The 20303-nt window shown below is 42.9% G+C and overlaps 2 protein-coding genes across 4 annotated transcripts in view; one reads left to right on the top strand and one right to left on the bottom strand.

Moving 5' to 3' along the window:
• LOC136786330 (uncharacterized) overlaps positions 1-13944 on the bottom strand; it is a 33228-nt gene extending 19284 nt beyond the window's left edge. The window contains exons 1-3 of one of the 2 annotated variants that reach the window (XM_066990466.1): positions 7256-13944; positions 6288-6359; positions 5801-5905 (exon numbers count right to left, since the gene is read on the bottom strand). In XM_066990466.1, the coding sequence (XP_066846567.1) occupies positions 5801-5905; positions 6288-6359; positions 7256-7999 (921 nt within the window). In that variant the 5' untranslated portion in view covers positions 8000-13944. The remainder of the gene's footprint in view (positions 1-5800; positions 5906-6287; positions 6360-7255) is intronic. The other variant, XM_066990467.1, reaches the window with a different exon arrangement.
• Positions 13945-18016: 4072 nt separating this feature from the next.
• Positions 18017-20303, top strand: part of LOC136789699 (tumor necrosis factor receptor superfamily member EDAR-like) — a 28592-nt gene continuing 26305 nt past the window's right edge. For both annotated transcript variants that reach the window (XM_066990491.1, XM_066990490.1), the window contains exon 1: positions 18017-18153. In XM_066990491.1, coding sequence (XP_066846592.1) covers positions 18043-18153 — 111 coding nt within the window. In that variant the 5' untranslated portion in view covers positions 18017-18042. The remainder of the gene's footprint in view (positions 18154-20303) is intronic.

Here is a 20303-nt window from a genome sequence, read left to right as displayed (position 1 = left end):
TTTCAGGGAAGGAGGGAGAAGAACAAGTCAAAGAGCTCACCAGCCTCAAACATCTAGTAGCTTAACAGATGAGAATTTCCAGTTTCTAGATCCCTACCTTACTGCAGGCTCTTTATTCTCATTACAACCTTGTCCTGGGATGTGTAAATAAGACCTTATAAACCCTCCTATGAAATGCTTCATCCAGGATGGCCAAGGCCTTCATTAAACACTGTGTTCGGTTTTAGACATTCATCTCAAGAAAAATGGGGACAAGATGGATAAAATCTAGGTAGAAGCAATAACAACCAGTACTCTAGAAATCTTGGCTTAATGATGCAAGATTATCCAGTCTTAGGACTGTTTTCCATAAAATGTGACCAACCTGATATGTGATCCCAGACTCAAATACCTCGGGGACTACTGCAGAGCAGAAGGAAATAATGTGTTCTTTGTAGTGGATAAGACGAACAGCAGCAGCTTCAAGTGAAGGAAGAGAGATGTGGATTAGAGATGAAGAGAAGCTGCCTCAAACCAAGAATGGGAAACTAGTGGAATAAATGGCTGAGGGCAAACTGGAATCTCTATCACTGGAGGTTCCTGAGACCTGGTTAGATACACCTTTGTTGGTGTGGCAGAGAATGATTTTGTTTTAGCATGAAACAGAAGGGTAGATTAGATAACTTTTTTGAGGTCCCATCTGGTCCGTTTTTTTTTTTTTTTTCTTTTCATGTTTGGATTATTTGATAACTGTCAAGTCTGTAATAAGCACAGATCTCAGAATCACCATTTCGTTAGCTTGTTTGTTTTCTGACAGGATGCATTTTACTGTACTGATATATAGAATCATCAGTTTAATTCTTTGTAAAATCTAATGGCTTTATACTGCAGTGCTTTTGATACTAGGTGTGTCTTAGAGGTACATAGAGCTTTAAAGAAATTACTGTCGAGAAGATGAAAGGGCATCATTTTAACTAGGCTATTTTAACATAACTCATCATCATCATGTTACCTCACCATCACAGTCACTCCTTCAAAAATAAGGGGATGAAGCAGAGGAAAAGTATCCATGCTGGCTTTGAAAAGGAATTTCCATGTTAAAATACTTGGCCACAAATACCATGCACATAAACACAAACTAGGCAGCTGTCAGATGTGATAGAAATGAAATATAGTGAGAATTATGCTTTTTCCATGTTTAGTAATAAAATGTATGAAGGCATAAGATGTGGATGCAACATCCAAAACAGTAAGCGTCTATGATCCAAGTTTTCCAATAAAGGTCCATATGAACTGAAGGAGTGTTTGCAGTATCATCTGAATCCAGGCAAGTTTAATCCAAGGAGAGCATTCAGCCTCTCATTGCTGCAATTATGGTAAGTTCTTAAATGCCAAAATAGTAAATACTTGAATTTACAGCTGTAAGCTATTCTTCTTCTTTCTTATAATCCCGATAGCCATGAATTATCCATTAATTACAAGAAAATATTTTTAATCTTCTTAGAGTTATCTTAGTTTTAGCCAGCTCTGTTTTCTGCCTTGCACTTCTCTTCTGCCTGCAAGGGGAGTGGAGTGACGTACCTCCAACCAGGCACTGTTTCTCCTCTCTGTGACCTGCTGCACTGCTTCCCAGCAGCCTGTACCCTCTGCCCAGAGCCTGCCATGGCCACAGAGTTTATCTGTTATGTGGCACCTATTTAGGCCATTTCTTTGAGGGTCATCTCAGCTTCCTCCTCTTGCTTCGGAAGTCTCTTCCTTATAAAGCCCAGACATGCTCGTCCAACCCGTGGTGAGGTAAATCTCTGTTCTTGGCCGCAAGGCTCTCAGAGAAAGCCATCCATTGCATGTCCAGCCATGAAAAAAACAAACCAAAACAAAACAAAAACCCACAAAGCACAATGAGAACCTCCTCTTCTACAAGCTCCACAATCCAAGAACTGATGAGTCAGCACAACCTTCCAGCAAGTTCTGCCTCTTCCGAGCTTAGTGGGTTCCTAAATAGCTCTGCTATTCCTGCTCAGCTCTTTTCCAAAACCTGTTTGAGTGTACCCAGGCAGGGACAAGAAGTAGCTCAGGCCATCAGGCAGGGCTACAGTCCCAGCAAAGGTGTCTGATATGTACTTTACATTTCTCTACAGCCTGAAACAAGTAACCAAAAGCACCTGACTCCTCTCAGAAGGTACAACCATGCCACTGCAAAGATGCTCTGAAGGCCGCAGCGAGGTCCATGGGCAGCCCCAGTCAATATGCCAGAGCAGGCCCCTCTCAGCCAAACAGTTCTCCCTGAGTACAGCTCAGGGCTTTGCTCAGAAAGGCACACTGCCATGAAACGTGCCCAAGGCCCTCCTCTGCTCTGCTGCAATTTCTGTGTTTCACCTACGGTGCCTGCTCTGTGTGCTGGTATCCCTCAGCTACACAGCTTCTCGCTTCAGGACAGAGTATCTGTATTTCTCCCTTCGAGATGGCATGCAACCAGGTAAATTCAAGTAAATTCTTCGCTTTAATTCTTGTCACCGTCCCAAGGAGGTTGGCACAGTGCTGCAGAGCTTTGCCGGGGGAAGCGTGAGCAGCTCTTTGTGTGCTGCCACAGGGCAGACATCACTGCATGAAGCAATCTTCTCCCGTGCCTTCAAGTAGGAACTTGAACATCATCACAAGGATGGTTTAAGACTCATCCTTTTCTCCATCCTGCTTCTCTGCACAGGATGGCTCCAGTTCTGCTTCCTGAAGCCTTGGCGACCTGCGTGGTTCGCTCACAGGAGGCTGAGGTTGCCTCCAACCCCACAGGCCCTGTGCCATTCTGTGGGGTCACATAAACCAAGTTCTACCAGGCAGCGATCTCCACAGCAGGCTGTGGGGTGGCCAGCAGGTGGGACTCTACCAACGGGCAACCACAGCCTGTGCTTGGCTCTGCAGCCTTCCATTTTCTCCTCTCCTGTCCCCGGCCTTGGTGTCCTGCTCTGGCCTAAGCCTCCCAGCCTGGATGCCTGCCCTCCATGCCTCCTCCAGCCTTGGGCCTCAACTTTTGCCCTGATTCCTGCTTCCACACAGCTTCATCTCACCCTCCGGCCTTCATTTCTGCTCTATTCAGGAGGTAAGAGCCCTGTCCCACCCAAGCCCAGGTATATGGGTGTGGTAGCACTGTTAGCGTTCATGAAGACACATAATCCACAAAGTGATTATATGAAGGTGCTTTATTAGGCGCCGGAAGTTAGGGGCATGCCTGCCCAAATCTAACTTCGTCCGATTTGTTTTCTTAGTTCTCTTTTATCTGCTAAGATACTACATATGCATTAGGTTTCACAACTCATCTATGCATATTCATTTCCTAGCTCCACCTAGCCTCGCTTCGTATGCTAATTATCTTATCAGTCCTTCTGCGCTTGCGTATCACTCTCTGGTGGTCGTCCGGGTGGTCGTCGGGATGAAGTAAGATGTCTTCATCAGAGTTGAACTTTTTAACCTTTCCTTTTCACGCATGCTCTCTGAGCCCTTGGTCTCAGTCCAAACCGCAAGGTTGGTTTGACCCAGTTCCCAGAGTCCAAGAAGCCCCAGTTATCTAGATGTCTTGCAAATTGAGCATTCTTTTAATCCTCCTTACTCCTCATCATGAATTGGTGCATTCTCATGTTACCCTTGCACATATATTTTGTATCTTCCAAGCGCAGCCTCGTAACAGTACATCGCAAATGTAACATACTAAACAATATTGTATTATTTCTTCTTCTATTACTAACATTTCCCCCCTTTGAAAGCATTTCACTCCTTTCGAGGAGGGCAAATGCTTTCACTAACTAACTAAAATATTTTACACTCAGTGCTCACCAATAATATAACCACGGAAAATTACATCAAGAATCAAGGAAATTACAAAGATTAGGATTGTCACAACATTTCATAAGTCCACCACTTCTGCTTTATGTTACATTCGCTCTTCTGGTTGGGTTCACTTGATCTGAAACTGATCTTGTCTATTCGGTTTTCATTCCATTTCACCTCCTGGGTTCCTCAGATTCTTTCTCTGAAATCCAAAGTTGTTAGATGCCGGTGGAGGATATTGAGGATGTGGTTCATTTACCGAGCAATAGTTTGCATCACTGTCCGGTTCCAGGTTGTCTTCCTTAGAATCAGACTTTTCAGCATTATAAATGTTAACCAAATTAGTACCCCTACAATCACCAATATAATTATTGTCTCCAGTAAGGACTTAACCCAATTACTAATATTCCATCCACTAAAAATTTTATCCAACCAGCTTGCTGTCATATCTTTCTCTTCCTGTTCTGCATCTTGTTCCACTCGAGCCAGTTGTTCTATGTCATGTTCTACATCAATAGTCACATTTGGAATGTGGATGCAGCAATGATCAATACGATCTTTTAGAAATCCACATACTCCATGTTCCTTTAATAACAGTGTATCTAATGCCAATCGATTTTGTAGCACCATTTTAGTTGTAGATTGTAGTTGGATATTAAGGTCTCTAAAGCCTTCTTTCGTGGCTCTCGTGCCTACTCACTTGTCCTGTAAGTTTATAAATCATTTCCCTATTTCGATAAGTAGCTACCTGTGCAAATAGAGATTCTAACGCCCAACTGAATTTTACTCCATCCGAGGGTTCATGCCATGTATCTTCATCTGCCCCTTCTTCTAAACTTCTTTTTGCCCTACTAATTTGTAGGGTTTCCAACTTTCCCTTAAAAGGAGACTTTTTCCATATTGGACGCAGTGTGGGGAGGGAGTCCTAGAGTTATTTCTTTTACTTCCCCATCTATCGGCGGGTGTGTAGTCCAAGTTCCATTACTGGCTGCCCATACAAATTGTCCTGGACTTTGTATGGTACTATAGCTACAATCCACTGCGACTTGACTAGCCTGGCTATTTCTTTCCGAATTGTACTTAATTCCTCGGCAAGCACATCCTGCCCTAAGAGCTATCAATACCGGAAGTAAGTGCTTGATATCTTCATTATTACTGTCGCAACTATATTTCTTCTCACAAGTCCACCAAGCTACCTTTGTTGACTCTTGTCTACCACTACTGTCAACCCGGCTTACTGTATAAAACTGATCAGTTCCATTCTGCTTTCCCTGCCATTTAATACACCATGATGTATTCCCTCCATACTGGAATTTCTGCAATAAACTTACTGTCCAATCACTATCCCACCCTTTCATTCCTTTTGGCTTATTTTTCTCTTGACATTCCCAAACAATCTTTTCTCTAACTCCTTCTACTACACGTAGTTCATCGTAATAACACTGTCCCACATTCTTAAATCTGCCTATCATTATGAAATGGTAGTTCTTCTTCTTTTCACATTCAGACCTTGATGTTGGGGGGCTCAGTTTCCTATAGTATTGTGTAACATTTATCCTCTCTAGAACTTTCACTTCTTTACATTGAATTGTTTCATTTCCTTTTACTTGGGGCAGTGGCAGGTGGTTATACCCCACTCAAGCGGGTCCCCTGTTGCTTTTGGAATGGGCAAACAAGCAGTAATTCTATCAGTTCCTTTCATTATGGCAAAATCTTTAATCAATCCTACCAGTAAATTCTCTGATGGTTGCCTGTGTGGGATCTGTACCACTTGTGTCCATGGTACCTGGCCCTCTCTTTTTCTTCTAGATCCTTTTCCGTGGGCTACCAATATTCCTTTATCCAATTTCGGATATACCAATATTTCTCTTATCCCGTAATCTGTGCTATTTTCATGTGTTACCATGCACCGGTAGTTTCCTTTGTTGACTTTAGTAACACTAAACAGGGTTCAGGTGGTAGCTCCTCTCAGTTGTTGGCCCAATTCTATGGTTTTACTTACGTATGCCTTCCCCTTCCATCCAGCCTTCAATCCTGTATTGTCCCTGGTTGTGTCTACGTATATTTCCTGGCTCTGTCCGGAGTCACTTATTTTTTCCCAGACCACCTGTAGAGAGCTAATTGTTATTGGTTTATCGTTGTGCATTCCACATTCCAAAGTAACATTTTCTCCTTTGAATATTTCCTCTTTCTTATATTTTTCTGGTATTTCTAGGAACTCAATTACAAGGTATTTACACAAAACAATTACTGTTATCGTTACTGTTGTTAAGAACCCCAACATTGTATGGTTATACGCGCTTCATCTGTAGTTTTATATCTCCGATTGCTCGCACTGACCAAAATTCGGGAACCTTTTTCACCCGAGTATAATGAATCCAAGCATCCACCCCTTCTACCTTTAAAACTAGTCAATAATACTTGATAAGGTCCGGCCCACCGTTCTCTCAGGGGTTCTTCATTCCAGTTTTTAATGTACACTTGGTCACCTGGCTGAATGTCGTGGACAGGATTTTCCAGTGCCAACGGTCGGTTCCACACCAGAACACTTCGAAGTTGAGCTAAAGTTTTACCAAGAGACAATATATAATTATAAACATCCTGGCTCCCTGTTATATGCATATTAGGATTTGGTTCTGGGGATTCATAAGGCTTTCCATACGTAATCTCGTATGGGCTTACTGACATTCCACTCCTTGGCTTTATCCTTATTCTCAGTAAAGCTATAGGCAAAGCTTGTGGCCATTGTATTTTGGCTTCCTGGCAGATTTTACTGATCTGTCCCTTTAGAGTTTGGTTCATCCTTTCTACCTGTCCACTAGATTGGGGTCTCCATGCGGTATGTAAATTCCAAGAAATTCCTAATAGCCGACTTACGTCTTTAACCACAGATGAAACAAAGTGCGGCCCCCTATCCGAGGATATTCCTAATGGTACCCCAAACCTCGGAATGGTTTTCCGCTATATAACCATTTTACTGTCTCTTTAGCTTGATTGGTGCGACAGGGAAGGGCTTCTGGCCATCTGAAAAAGGTGTCAACCCCTACTAACAAATACCTACATCCCCTAGTCCTAGGTAATTCTACAAAATCAACTTGCCAGTAATCTCCTGGTTCTATTCCTACTCTAACTCTTCCCATTTCAGCATGTTTTCTTGCTACTGGATTATTTTTCAGACAAATCTCACACTTTGACATTACTGATTTTGCCATTGTTAACATATGTGTAGAGATAATGCTACGTTTTAAAATGTTACCATTGCCTCTGCACCCCAGTGACACTCATTATGTCTTGTCTGAAGTATTTCTCGCATCACCAAGGGGGGTATTACTACCTGGCCCATAGCAGTTACATAGCGTCCATCAGAGTTCTTTCGGGCCTTTAGGAGATGTGCTAATTTCTCATCCTCTGGTGAATATCTTGGTTCCTTGGGAAGATTAAGACAAGTGGGGCCTACCTTGAGTGGTACCAAAGCCGTTACATTCCACACCTCCTGAGCAATTTGTCGAGCTGCTCGATCTGCCAGCCGATTCCCTTCTGATATTTTCAAGGTTCCTCCTTGATGAGCTTTACAGTGCATAATAGCCACTTGTTTTGGTTTTTGCACCGCATTTATCAAATTTAACACCTCCTCTTGATATCTTATATTGGCTCCTTGTGAGGACAACAGCCCTCTTTCTTTCCATAATGCTCCATGAACATGGACTACTCCAAAAGCATACTTTGAATCTGTCCAAATATTTACCATCTTTCCTTCACTCAGTTCCAGTGCTCGAGGTAGGGCTATCAGTTCCGCTCGCTGTGTTAATGTTTCAGGTGGTAAAGGTTTGGCTTCGATTACTGTCTTCAGGGTTGTTACTGCATACCCTGCATATCGTGTTCCATTCTCCACAAAACTACTACCATCAGTAAAAAGTTCCCAGTCATACCTTTCAAGGGGTACATCCTTCAAATCCTCGCGGCTCGCATGGGTATGTTCAATTATTTCCACACAATTGTGTTCCAACGGTCCTTCTTCTGGAACAGTTCCTAGAAATACTGCTGAATTTAACAGGTTAGTTGTTTTCAAGGTTACATCATCTTGTTCAGTTAGTATTGCCTGATATTTCATCATTCGGCTGGGTGATAACCAGTGGCCCCCCTTTTGTTCTAAAACAGTTGTTACCATATGTGGTACAAAAACTTCAATATGTTTTCCCATTTGAAGGCAAATAATTTTCTACTATCTTTATCAAGAGGTATGCAAAAGAAGGCATCCTTTAAATCTATCACAGTAAACCATTTATATATCTCTCTCACAGATGTTAACAATGTGTAAGGATTAGCCACTACCGGGTGAATGTCCTTTGTTATTTCATTTATTGCTCTAAGATCTTGTACCAATCTATACTCACCATTCGGCTTCCTTACTGGAAAAATTGGAGTATTGTATTCTGATTTACATTCTTCCAGAATCTGATGTTTGAGAAATTTGTCAATAATTTTCACTGTCCCCTGCCTAGCTTCTATCTTAAGTGGATATTGTTTGATTCGAACAGGTTTGGCTCCTTCCTTTAATTCCACCTTTACCGGTTGTACCAGTTTCAACTTCCCTGGTATATCTGTTTCCCATACTGTTGGTATAACTGCATTTTCTACTTTTCTTGGAATATTAACAAAGGGTTTATCTTTGATCATTAGAATTTGTCCTACTTTGGACTCAGGTACCTTCATTATTAATTCTCCATCCTCAAAGGTTATTGTTGCATCTAATTTAGCTAATAGATCCCGTCCCAAGAGTGGAATCGGGCATTCTGGTACATACAAAAATTCATGGGTTAGTTCCTTACCCCCAAAACGCAAATCAAGGGGTTGTAAGAATGGCCGTTCCTCCTCCTTCCCTGTGGCTCCAATTATTGTAGTTGTCTTAGTTCCCAATCGTCCTTTTAAACTATTTAACACTGAATATGTTGCTCCTATTACATTTACAGCCTAATTAACACAGAGAAAGAAGCTCCTGTAACCAACAACAACAAAAAATTCAAGCCTCTCTCTTCGTTTCCTAGCTTTATTTCAACTAGTGGACCTGCTAGGGTAGATGTCCCAGGTCCCCGTCATTTCTGACTGTTGTAAGTTTATTCTGCAGCCTAAGACAAATTCTTTCTGATATCAGGGGCTGATTGCCCTAGAAAGAGGCTAGCCAATTGCCTCTGTTTGTTTTCTGAAGCCAGGTCCAAATTTTCTGTCTTTTTTTTTTTTTTTTTTTTTTTCCATTGCATTTCAAAGTTGGTCCAAAAATTCAAAAATTCCATAGGGTTTTCTTTTGGACCTTGTTGGAACAGATTCTCAATTCCCAATTTAACCAGATTTTGGTATTTACATAATTTCCGGGGTGGTAAGGGTCTCGGGGGGGGGGGGAAGGGGTCGGTCAGGGGAATGCAATGGTTGAAAGTTCCCTGAGCGGTCCCATTGGCAATCTGAGCTCACACAGGAACTCAGGTTGTTTTAAGAGTTAGCTGCTTTTCTGTTTCCATGACAACTCTCCCGGACCCATCATGGTCCCTCTGCCCCAGAGGGCTCACACCGCGATTTTGAGATCTCAGCCTCGGGTTGAGGCAGAACTATTAACATTCCTACATCCTCTTTCCCTGCTCATTCAACTTCAAACAGCTCTGTTAAATACTACATGCCACACAGCCTTTAACACCTTCAACAACCCTTTTAACACTTCCTTTATCTTCCGCCAGCCTGTACTTTTCTAATGCCAACACCAAAGGCTCAGTCAGGGGCCAACTTAATTCCATACCTTTTCCCTCCAAGATGCTGAAACAACATATCAGTATACAACATTTCATCCTATTTTCCTTCTCTCCTCAAAAACAACATTAATTGCAAGACACTGTTATAGTCGATTGATCCATAAAGCGGCCATTTAGTTTATATATTGGCCACAATTGATTGCAATACTTAGTGGAAATCCTCTTGCTTTCCGCGCCCCCCCCCACTCCCCCTTCCGACAATATCCTTGCAATGTGCCAATATACACCCAAGGAGGCTTTCTTTAAAACGTCTTTGTTTTGGATATTACCCATTTCCTTGATTTCCCATTCCCTTTTATTTATTTATATTAATTACTGTCCCTTGTTTCAGTTTCCACGCAAACCTTTTTATTGCAGGTTTTTACTGTGTTTTCCTAGTCTTCTCAAATGTCCCAATTCTCTGGGATTAAACTCCACATACAAACTTCACTATTTCAGATTATTAATGAGCCCCGTTCCAATCGTAAATCCACAGGACTTCGGAAAAACACCTGAAGCACTCAGCCTTCCGTCTTCTAGACAAACAATACCACCTTTTCCACAAAATTTACATTTCAACAAGGCCGAATTTCAAGCCGAATGCTAATTTTTCTCATGCACTTTGTTAGTAAGCCTACACAAAACAAGGAATCACTCCTGTGTATCCATCAAGACGGGGGTTTAAAAGGTATTGAGGCCTAAATAAATTCGCTCTCCCCCTTCTTACCAAATTCTCAGGGCTCAGGCCCGAACCACCAAAGAAGTGGCTCTCCATTCTACCGCTTTGATAATCAGTCAGCCCCCTTCCCCCGATACTTGGGAAACCGACCAAACACCACCGCAAATATACCGAAACTTTTAAACTGTTACTTAGATAATGCTCCCACCTTCCTCCTTGTCACACTCAAAACATTTAAGAACGAAATAGGATTGCAAGATGCACCGCCGGGCCCGTGTATTGGGCACCACCAATCAACATTTGGATAAAGCAGCACTTCTTTTCGGTCTGTCATGCGCTTCGTTCGTCTCCGGCCGCTCCCCTCGCGGAGAATACGGAACCGCGGATCGGAACTCCGCACTCGCTTCGCAGCGATGCTGCGTCTCACTCACAACACAATCACGCAATCACACAGAGGGGCCCCTTGCACTCTCGCTCACAAAATAACATTCATTGTAAGATAGTATTGTACTGTAAGGTTCCGTTTTCTGGCCAACTTTCTTGATCTTCTAGTTCATACTATGGCCACCAAACATTACAGTAATCAACCAGCTTACCCTTTCGTAACTCCTGCCCGAAACACCCCTCCTTCCAGTGTGCTAGTAAACAGCCCAAAGGGGAGGATCGCGGTACCGAAGCATTACCGCCCAGAATACTTTTAAGTTTTTCCATTATCAGCTATAGCTTTTACCGAACCGAACCAGATGCTGAGCCTGCAGCAAAACCAGACCACTGATGCCGAACCTGCAGCGCTTTCGCGACTGTCTGACGGACGGCGCCTAGGCTTACCACGGGAATTCCCTAGCCCAACCGTGCGTGGCTTTCGCCGCGTCTGACCGGCAGGCTCCCAGACCAGATCGGTACCGATTACCAGAAAGCACCTTTTTCTTACCCTTTCAGAGGTACGTTGTGAGCAGCGGGGGTCGGTCGCGGCCGATGGCTCCCCGAGAAACTCCTCGGTGCCGGCTGGAGCGTGATCAGTTCGCGAGCCGCCTCAGCAGTGCCCACGAGGTCCCATCTGGGTCGCCAAAATGTTAGCGTTCATGAAGACACATAATCCACAAAGTGATTATATGAAGGTGCTTTATTAGGCGCCGGAAGTTAGGGGCATGCCTGCCCAAATCTAACTTCGTCCGATTTGTTTTCTTAGTTCTCTTTTATCTGCTAAGATACTACATATGCATTAGGTTTCACAACTCATCTATGCATATTCATTTCCTAGCTCCACCTAGCCTCGCTTCGTATGCTAATTATCTTATCAGTCCTTCTGCGCTTGCGTATCACTCTCTGGTGGTCGTCCGGGTGGTCGTCGGGATGAAGTAAGATGTCTTCATCAGAGTTGAACTTTTTAACCTTTCCTTTTCACGCATGCTCTCTGAGCCCTTGGTCTCAGTCCAAACCGCAAGGTTGGTTTGACCCAGTTCCCAGAGTCCAAGAAGCCCCAGTTATCTAGATGTCTTGCAAATTGAGCATTCTTTTAATCCTCCTTACTCCTCATCATGAATTGGTGCATTCTCATGTTACCCTTGCACATATATTTTGTATCTTCCAAGCGCAGCCTCGTAACAGTACATCGCAAATGTAACATACTAAACAATATTGTATTATTTCTTCTTCTATTACTAACAGCACCATGTGGGATTTAACACTGAGGCGGTGCTCAGAATGATTCGAGGCCAAATGGATTCCTCCCACACCTTGGCTGCCCCTGGAGAGCGGGGATACACGCACGTTACCCCCGCGAAGCTGTGTGCGGGGTCCTGACACTGCACAGCTCCTGTTTTCATGTCATTCCAAGCAGCCTGTGAGTGCTGCAGGTCTGCAGTGCACAGACAGGACCCTTGCCATGTTGAAATGCCTTCCAGCAGCAACCACCCATGTTGGCAGGCTATTAAGTTTCTACAGAATTTTGACAAGTCTCCAGAGGAACATCAAACCATCCCAAATCTCCTGAGGGGCTAAGAATTTAAAAAAAAAATGAAGAAGAAAAGAAAAAAAATAAAAGAAAAATCTGACTTCACATGTCATTATTCCCTGCAGCTTTGTAGCTAATTTAGAATCTGTTGATCTTGGTGCCAATAAATAGTTTATCTTTAAACTACCTCTATACTTTCAGGCTTGGTTTCATTCTCAGGTTAGCGTTGATCATTTAGCTAACAATTCAGTGATCTAACAGAGCCTCTAAGAAGAGATATTCACTGTATATATCTGTCGGTGTGTATTTGTTCCGTTAAGCAGAACCTCACATGATAGCTGAATATTTCTTTACAAAAATCTGCCTTCTCGGAAGCAAGCAGTGAGCGCGGCGTTAATATAAGTGCTAATGTGCTGCCCTCCAGTGGAGTCGGGATCTGGTTTAGGAGGTTGAGTTCTGCAAACCTTCACTTGCAGCATGTTTAAAGAAAACACTCATATGGCAAATATGAAGTCACAACATTAAATTAACCACTGGAGGGACAGTGTTAAATCTGTTCAAGAGTGTTTTGTGGAGAGGATAGTTTGCATCTGGCTTTAATTGTGCAGTGCAAAACAATGCTGTCCCAGAGCACCTCCTTTCTCTGCAAGTACTGCAGTCAGAGGGAGCAGAAGGTCGTCAGCTGCTTGTGGATGACACTTCACATTTCAGAGCTTCTGAGGGTAACTATAGGAAGTTCTCATTTTTAAAGAATAGCCAAATCCAAAATGTTTCAAAACCGACCAGATGTTACATGTAACTATTAAGGCAGCTGGAAGGAGCTGTATTTATTCACTACAACATCCCTCATCATCTGGTAGGAAAATGTGGCACCTTCTGGTTTGTACCAGAAATGATTATGTTTATTTGAGCATATTCAATATTTCTGGGAATAACTTTAAACCACTTTTTTCTTTCTTTCTTTTTTTTTTTTCCTTCTCTCACTGGCTCTTTTTCTTCCAGACATTTTAGGACAGTCATTGCTTCCCAGAGGTCCCCTTCTTGTCCTCATTTCATTTTTCCTACATATTGTAAAATCTACAATTGGTTCAAAGTTACATTCACAATCTTAACTTGCCTAAAGACTCTTTTATCAAAGAGTAGCTTCAGATGAATATAAATTTTAACAATGGGCACAACTAAAAGTTGACGTTGTAGAACTCAAGACCACAAGACCATGATGTTTACCATTGCTTCAATTTTCTTTGGGTATTACCCTCTTCATTTTCTACATAATGCTTTGCCATGTTTCCATCACACTGCCTCTACATCAGGACAATGCAATGCTTTTAAAACCACATCTTCATGTTTTCTTGTGCTCATATCACTGGAATGAGATGAGGAAATAAATGTGCATATGGATGATAAAAAACTCTTTTTCTGCTCTCAGCATAGTGGAGTTGTAGCACCACAAATCTTCCAACTCAGTCTCTACCAGCACACATTTTCCCTTTTCAGTTCTTCTTCTCCAGCTGGACAACTCTTCCAGCCAGTGCAGATGTGGGCTGGTGGGACACACGGTCATTCATCCTCCCGTGCTCTGCCTTGCTCATTGCCTAGCATGGTTTCAGCAGTCTGCCGTGGGGCTTGCAGAGAGAGGTTGTTTTTATAAAAGTTTTGGATGGTGGGACCCTAATTTTGAAGGTATTCTCTCCCCATCTGTGCTGGGGGTCAATAGCTCCAGTTGTTTTATTAGTGGTTAGTATTCTTTTTCTTTTCTTTTCTTTTCTTTTCTTTTCTTTTCTTTTCTTTTCTTTTCTTTTCTTTTCTTTTCTTTTCTTTTCTTTTCTTTTCTTTTCTTTTCTTTTCTTTTCTTTTCTTTTCTCTTCTTTTCAGAAATACACCTATGTCTTCTGTAAAATCATAAAAAAAATAAAGATCCTTTAGATGTGCAATACAATATAACCTAGTAGGTAAAAGCAGTCTCCTAAGTAGTCCTTGACACGGTGGCTTTAATTTCTATATGGAGGCAGGTGCCATGGGCAGTCTGGACTTCAATAAAGCATTTGACACTGTTACACATAAAGAACATGGAGCAGGTCCACTAGGTAAAAAACAAGCAAGCAGAAAGCTATGGATGGGTCACGTCAGGAGAGGAATTACTGAACCGAAGGATCCTGCCTACTCTCCAAAATATATAAGGGTATAAGAAGCTGCAAACTGCAATAAAAATTTGCTAGTATTCCAAGCCATAAGGCAATTTTCCTGCTGAAACAGACAAAACTCAAATAAGCTTGTATTTTGCATAGCACTGCTGCTGGTGTTGTCACAAAGTTCTCAGGATTTGCGTGGGATGGGGGCAGTGGGGTGGGGGGAATAGGTTTGCAAAGAAAGTGATCCCTTTTGTTAGACCACTTGATATATCTAGACTAAGTAAACAGCTCTCAGGCCTAGCTCCTTCAGCAGGTCCAAAAACCAGCAGTATAAGCCACGATAGCTGCAAGTTAGAAGCAATCACTCTCAGATCAATCTTATTATGCTAATCAATTCCACCACATGAGAGAGAATGATGGTTAGCACCTGTGGAGTTGGGGGGTTGCTAACTGGGAGGGCAGTGACAGCCTGTCAGTTCCTGCAGAGGTGGGGAAGAACAGGGAGGTGGGGTGGGTGCAGAGAAAAAAAAAAAAAAAGAGGTCATTAGCACCTGTGATATATTTTTAAATATGTTATTACATTTCTGGTATTTTGTAATTAACCCAAGTTAATTGCAAGCTCTTGGATGCGCATTTCCAGCCCAGAGGATAACCGGTTTATAAAACCAGCTTGCTCCCTTGGAAGGTTCAGCTTGACATAGCCTAGTAACAGGTTTATCAGATAAGGTACCACTAGGCTTAATGTGCTCCTTAATTAGGAATGTAAACACCTTCATTAGAAAAAAAAAAAAGGCCTCAGAGAAATTCTGAAGAGATTTTATGATTATCAACTCGAAAGAGAAAGTATCGCAGAAGAGAAAGCCAATTCTTCACTAACTGTGCTTCTGTGAAGCAGAGGGATTTGCCTTCACCAGGACATCTGAGATTTGAGGGTTCCAGCCTGAAGCAGAGATTTGAGGGGCAGCCAGCTCCTTCGGGGGCATGTGGGTATAAATAGAAGCATTTGCGTACACGTGCATGCCTGTAAACATGCAGTTTATGTAGCCATGTGTGTAGAGTGGGGCTGTGACTTGGGCTGCTGTTAGACACGGCCGTGCTTGCTCCTCCTGTATGCCTCAGCAGGTTGTAGCTCATAACTACCCCCAAACACAGCCAACGATTTGGCTGCTCCAGCATGTTACCCCTCCTCGTCTTGCACTGGGCCTCGTCTTGCGTTTTGGCCTTTAGGCCCCATCCCCTCGCTGTCCCCACAGGTGGGACCCACACCCATGAGCTGTGTGGATGGAGGAGGTTCATGGGGGTTGCTCCACCAGCTCATCCCAGGGCAGTAACCCCCTGCCACCTCGCCCTCGGGCACCTTGTGGCCCCAGCTGCCTGTGTGGCCAATTTTCCTGGCCGAGGGCTCCCCCACCGCTCTCCCTGCTCTCCCCAGTGACAATGGTGGCTTGGGCAGCTTGGGATATAGCTCTGAATTTAAATGCAGCCAGCCTTTGGTTTGCAAAAGCAATAAATTCCCTTCAAACATGGTTATGTAAAAAGTAGAATAATACAAAAAATAATGTTTGTTGGCAGAGTATGTATCCCTTTGTCTGCAAGACAGAGGCCTGTTGACAAACAAGAGGCTTTTCTGGGACTCAGAAATCAAGTACCAAAGTATAAAAGACCACCACCTAATACTGAGTTTGTTATGTTTGCCGAACACAGTGAATTGGCTCCAGTGTTGCTTAATGCACTTGTACTTGAATTTCATGGCTGGGACCATCCCAGTGACATTCTTCTTCATGTGGTGACCTGCTCCTGAGAGGCTCACCCTACGAAAAGCCCACCACTGCTACTCATTGTCCGCCTGAGATGCAGCAATTCGTATGTTTTCATGTAAACCATGGAAAATAAAAACAGAACTCTGTTTTGACCATTCTAACAAATATTCTGTTTTTTAGCTAAGAATGCAAATGTGCTGCAGAGCTAAGAACAGACATTATTTATTGATGGCCACCATAGGGTTTCTATTCTATTTACAATTTCTGTAACTTCTGTTGATGGTCACCGTAGGACTTCAGCTCAATTTCTTCCAGTAAAGTATTTCTAAATGTCTTCTCTTCTGTCCTGTCTATCAACAATTATAGTATAGAAAGGATGTCAGTCTCTGCAGGGTGCTAAAAATCCCCTGCTTCCCAAATATCATCATGTTCTGAGGTGCTCAGCAGCTCACAGGATGGGACCCTGAGGAACGGAAGCAAAGTGTGAGCTCAAATCCTTATCGATCTTTGTAATGAAAGCCAAGGCTCAGGCTGTTCTCATTATGCTATCTGTCATCTAGAAAGCATAAAGCCCTGTAAAAAGGAAAAGATGTTAGGAAAACGTCATCACTGCATCAGTGGTTTGTATTTTCCTAATAGGCTTTTAATTTTTTGCTCCAAAGGGGAAGTAATACATGTCTTAGGAATTAGGGAGAGCTTCTGAATCTAAAGTGAGTTGTTTTCATCCCAGCAATTTCAGCTCACCCCTGAAAGCACGATGCCAAAAGCGAGAGTCCTGTCCCTCAGGCAGGGGCAGGCGGTGAGGCGTCAGGCCCTGTGAGAAGCACAGTGCTGACGCGGCCCTGGGATTACCCAGCAGATAGCGTACAAACGCAGTTCCTCATTACTTCTTGCACTGGAGTTGTTCAATCCCAAAGCATATGTGCTCATCTACAGTCTGTCCCGGTGGTGTCAGATCTGGCCTGCATCCCTCTCCATGGAAAACTCCAGAACCCCCCAGGAGTGCATGGCACAGCCTCTCCCACCTGCCCGCTGCTGGCCTTTCCTACAAGAGCAGCCCAGGCCCTCTGACAAGAAGTGAGCAAGCCAGGAGGAATATGTTATAGCACTTCCCAGCAGGAGGGGCTCAAAATAAAAGGGATGTCTTCATGTAAATCATCTTCAAAAAATTTTGCTTTCAGAGGGGTTGAAAGTGAGCCTCTCCCACTGAGGAAAATCCTCATGGGGGCTGGCCAAAAAAACTCAAGTTTTTTTTTCCTCATTACAGACGTGAGGTTTCTGATTTTATTTTTTTTAGTTGTGTGTTAGAACAAATCCCAGATTATTATTGTTATTTTTTTTTTTAATTATAGAAAACAAAAGAGATCACGTTACTTAGCCTAGGGGTCAGAGCAGCCTTTTGACTTGAGGAAGGTACAGGCCCCTGCTCACATTTTTTGCCCTCATGAGCATTTGCTTGCATAAAATAACACTGACAGGAAAGCCATGGCAGCAACCCAAACATCCAGAGGTCATGAGGGCCTTCTTATTGCTCCATCACGTCCCCACAAAATACCCTCCTTCCAAGCAGGAACACCACTAAAGTGAACTGTGGGTACTCGCACCTAATTTCTGCCCTCATTTCCGCAGGCAGGTGAGCTGGATGCACAAAGCAAGCTTAAAAGGGCCTTTCTTTCCCTCTCTCTTTTGCTTTTCTTCCTGCATCACATCATTTCTTTCTTTTTTTTTTTCCTGAAAACATTTTTCAGAAAGCTGATGGCCTGTCTACACGAGAACCAACATGTGTCTTTGTGTAAGATGAGAAAACAGCTTTCGATACAGACTTCCAGATGTAGTTTCCAGATAAGCCAGTCTGTGAGGAAACACACAGCTCTTTATTAGTCTTCATTGCCCCCACGTCTTCAGCATGTGGTGCCCCCATTAACAAATCAAGCAATCTTCTATGTCTCCTCTAGTCAACGCAACTACCACTGGAAAAAAAATCTCATTCCTACACCTGAGCAATGAATTATTTTTCTGGTGGAGGTGCCAGATCACAGAGGCAATTAAAGAGGTATGTGTAGCTTGAGCTCTTGTAGCTTCCTTTTGATGTTTCAGGTAAAAGGAAGAATAGAGTTGTAGCATTGTAACGCTTTTTACATCTTTCTCTGGGGTTGTTTTTAACATGTATTTGCAAGGTCGAAGTGATATAAAGCAGATATGAGAAACTGTGTAGTTCATCTTGTCCTGCAAATGCTATATTGTTCTGTGCAATATTCTGGTGCTCACAACAATACAAACTGTAACCAAGACTACACAATAGTTTTCTTCATAATCTCCATGTTTTCATTTGCTTATAGTTGTCTAAGTTTATTTTCCTGCCAGGCTTGTGCTGCCATCATTGTCATTCAATGACGGGCTCAGAGATGCCTCTCTCCTCTTGAAAAGAAAATTCAAACCGCATCTTTTTTTGCGAGGCTGGAGCCAAACTAAACTCTGCTGCTGAACTCTGAAACTTATGAGGCCCTGCAGTGAGGATTATATGCTTATCTTAGTTAAGAAGGATTTAGCAGCATCGGGAGCATACAAAGATTATCTACCAAGTGCGTGTGAGAAACTGTGATAATCTGTGGAAAAGGCAGTTCACGAGGTTCCTCTCATAAACGTTGGGAACTCAGGGTAGGCACTGGATTTGTTGGTGGCACCTGTGAAGTTCGTATGGTCTACCCACATTTATTTATACAAGTCCTTTTGTCTAGCGTTCTGCTTCCCAGACAGATATGTCTGTGTGTGTACAGAAATATCAAAATAGCAAAGCTCTCAGAGACAGCTGTTGTGCCTTTCCTCTCACGAAGTCAAGATTTGCATCCTTGAAGTGTACCTGCATCAGTGATGAAACTAAAGAAATGCAGACACTAAAAAAAATCCTCTCTGCAACATTAAGAAGCACAGATATCTTTGATCCTTGTGTTCCTTCTCATTTTTTTACAGACTTTTTTTAAAAGACAAAAAATATCTATGATAGGAAATGAGCTTTTACACTGTGTTAACAATGAAGACTCAGAACTAAAATAACAGTTAAGGCTGTCTATCAGAAGTTATGAGTTTTAGCTTAGACCACCAACTACGGTAACCTCAGTGTTTGTGTATTCTGTATATTTACTCCATTTACTCATGGATACTGTAAACCTAGTGGCAGCACTACTTAATTATCTAAGTAAATTAAATTCAAAAGCTGACTACAGCAAATGCTGCTCTTTATCCTTCAGACAGCACGAACGAAGCATTTTCTGCCTGGGGATGTATATATTTATTTATTTATTTATTTGTGTGTACCTGCCAGGCCATGGTAACATGCCGCAAAGACTGCACAGAAGGACCTTTCATCTGGGAAGAGAAATATTTGAGTAACAGGGTCTCAGGCGTCTCTTTTCCTATTGCCCCGGGCCAAACCTGTGCCTCGCAGTCTCCTGGAGAGAAGCTGAGACAGCGAGTCTCTAGCACTTCTTGCTGTGGTTGCCACCGGGAAAATAGTCTTCCTTTTCCTGTCAACTTCTGTGTGTATTCCTAAGTTATTAATGAATATGCCCTGAAAGGCAAATATGGCTGTAATTAGCAACCCCCTCTAGTCATGCTGAGACTTGCTGTGTGTCGCACACCTGATCCACAAAGACCCAAGCTTTGTTTTACACCTCCTCTCCTGACACCCACTTGTCCTCAGCTGAAGCATTGAGTCAGGATGTGCGGAGGGCTTTGCAGATGAGCAGCTGGAAATCCCATACTGCATGGGGGCCATTACGTGGTCCCTCCAAAAATATACTTCCAGCTTCTTCCTGCTGACCACTGCCCACCATCCTATGGGACAGGGTCATTTGTTTTAGTTGAAACATGCAGACTGACATTACTCCACTCTGGTCAAATATTCAGTGCCATAAGCTCAACGCCAATCAGCTGACATATTCTGCAGCAGATATTTACGTGCACATGAAGAAGGACTGAATCTGTAGGACAAAACCAGCACAAAGTGAGGCTTTCCCAAAAATCCTGTATGGTGGAGGCGCAAAGAAGGATTTACTAAATTGTTTCTGTGCACCGGTACACATTTAAATCTGGATTTCCTACACACGCTTTAGTACCAGTAATCAAAAAGATCAGCAGTAGACCAAGACTTCAGCTTTGCCTGCCAAACATTCATAAATAAAGGGTTTTACTGGAGCAGCAAAG

Source organism: Anser cygnoides, chromosome 1 (genome assembly GCF_040182565.1).
Source record: "Anser cygnoides isolate HZ-2024a breed goose chromosome 1, Taihu_goose_T2T_genome, whole genome shotgun sequence".
In the NCBI taxonomy this organism is placed as follows: domain Eukaryota; kingdom Metazoa; phylum Chordata; class Aves; order Anseriformes; family Anatidae; genus Anser; species Anser cygnoides.
This window is presented reverse-complemented; position numbering and strand designations above follow the sequence as displayed.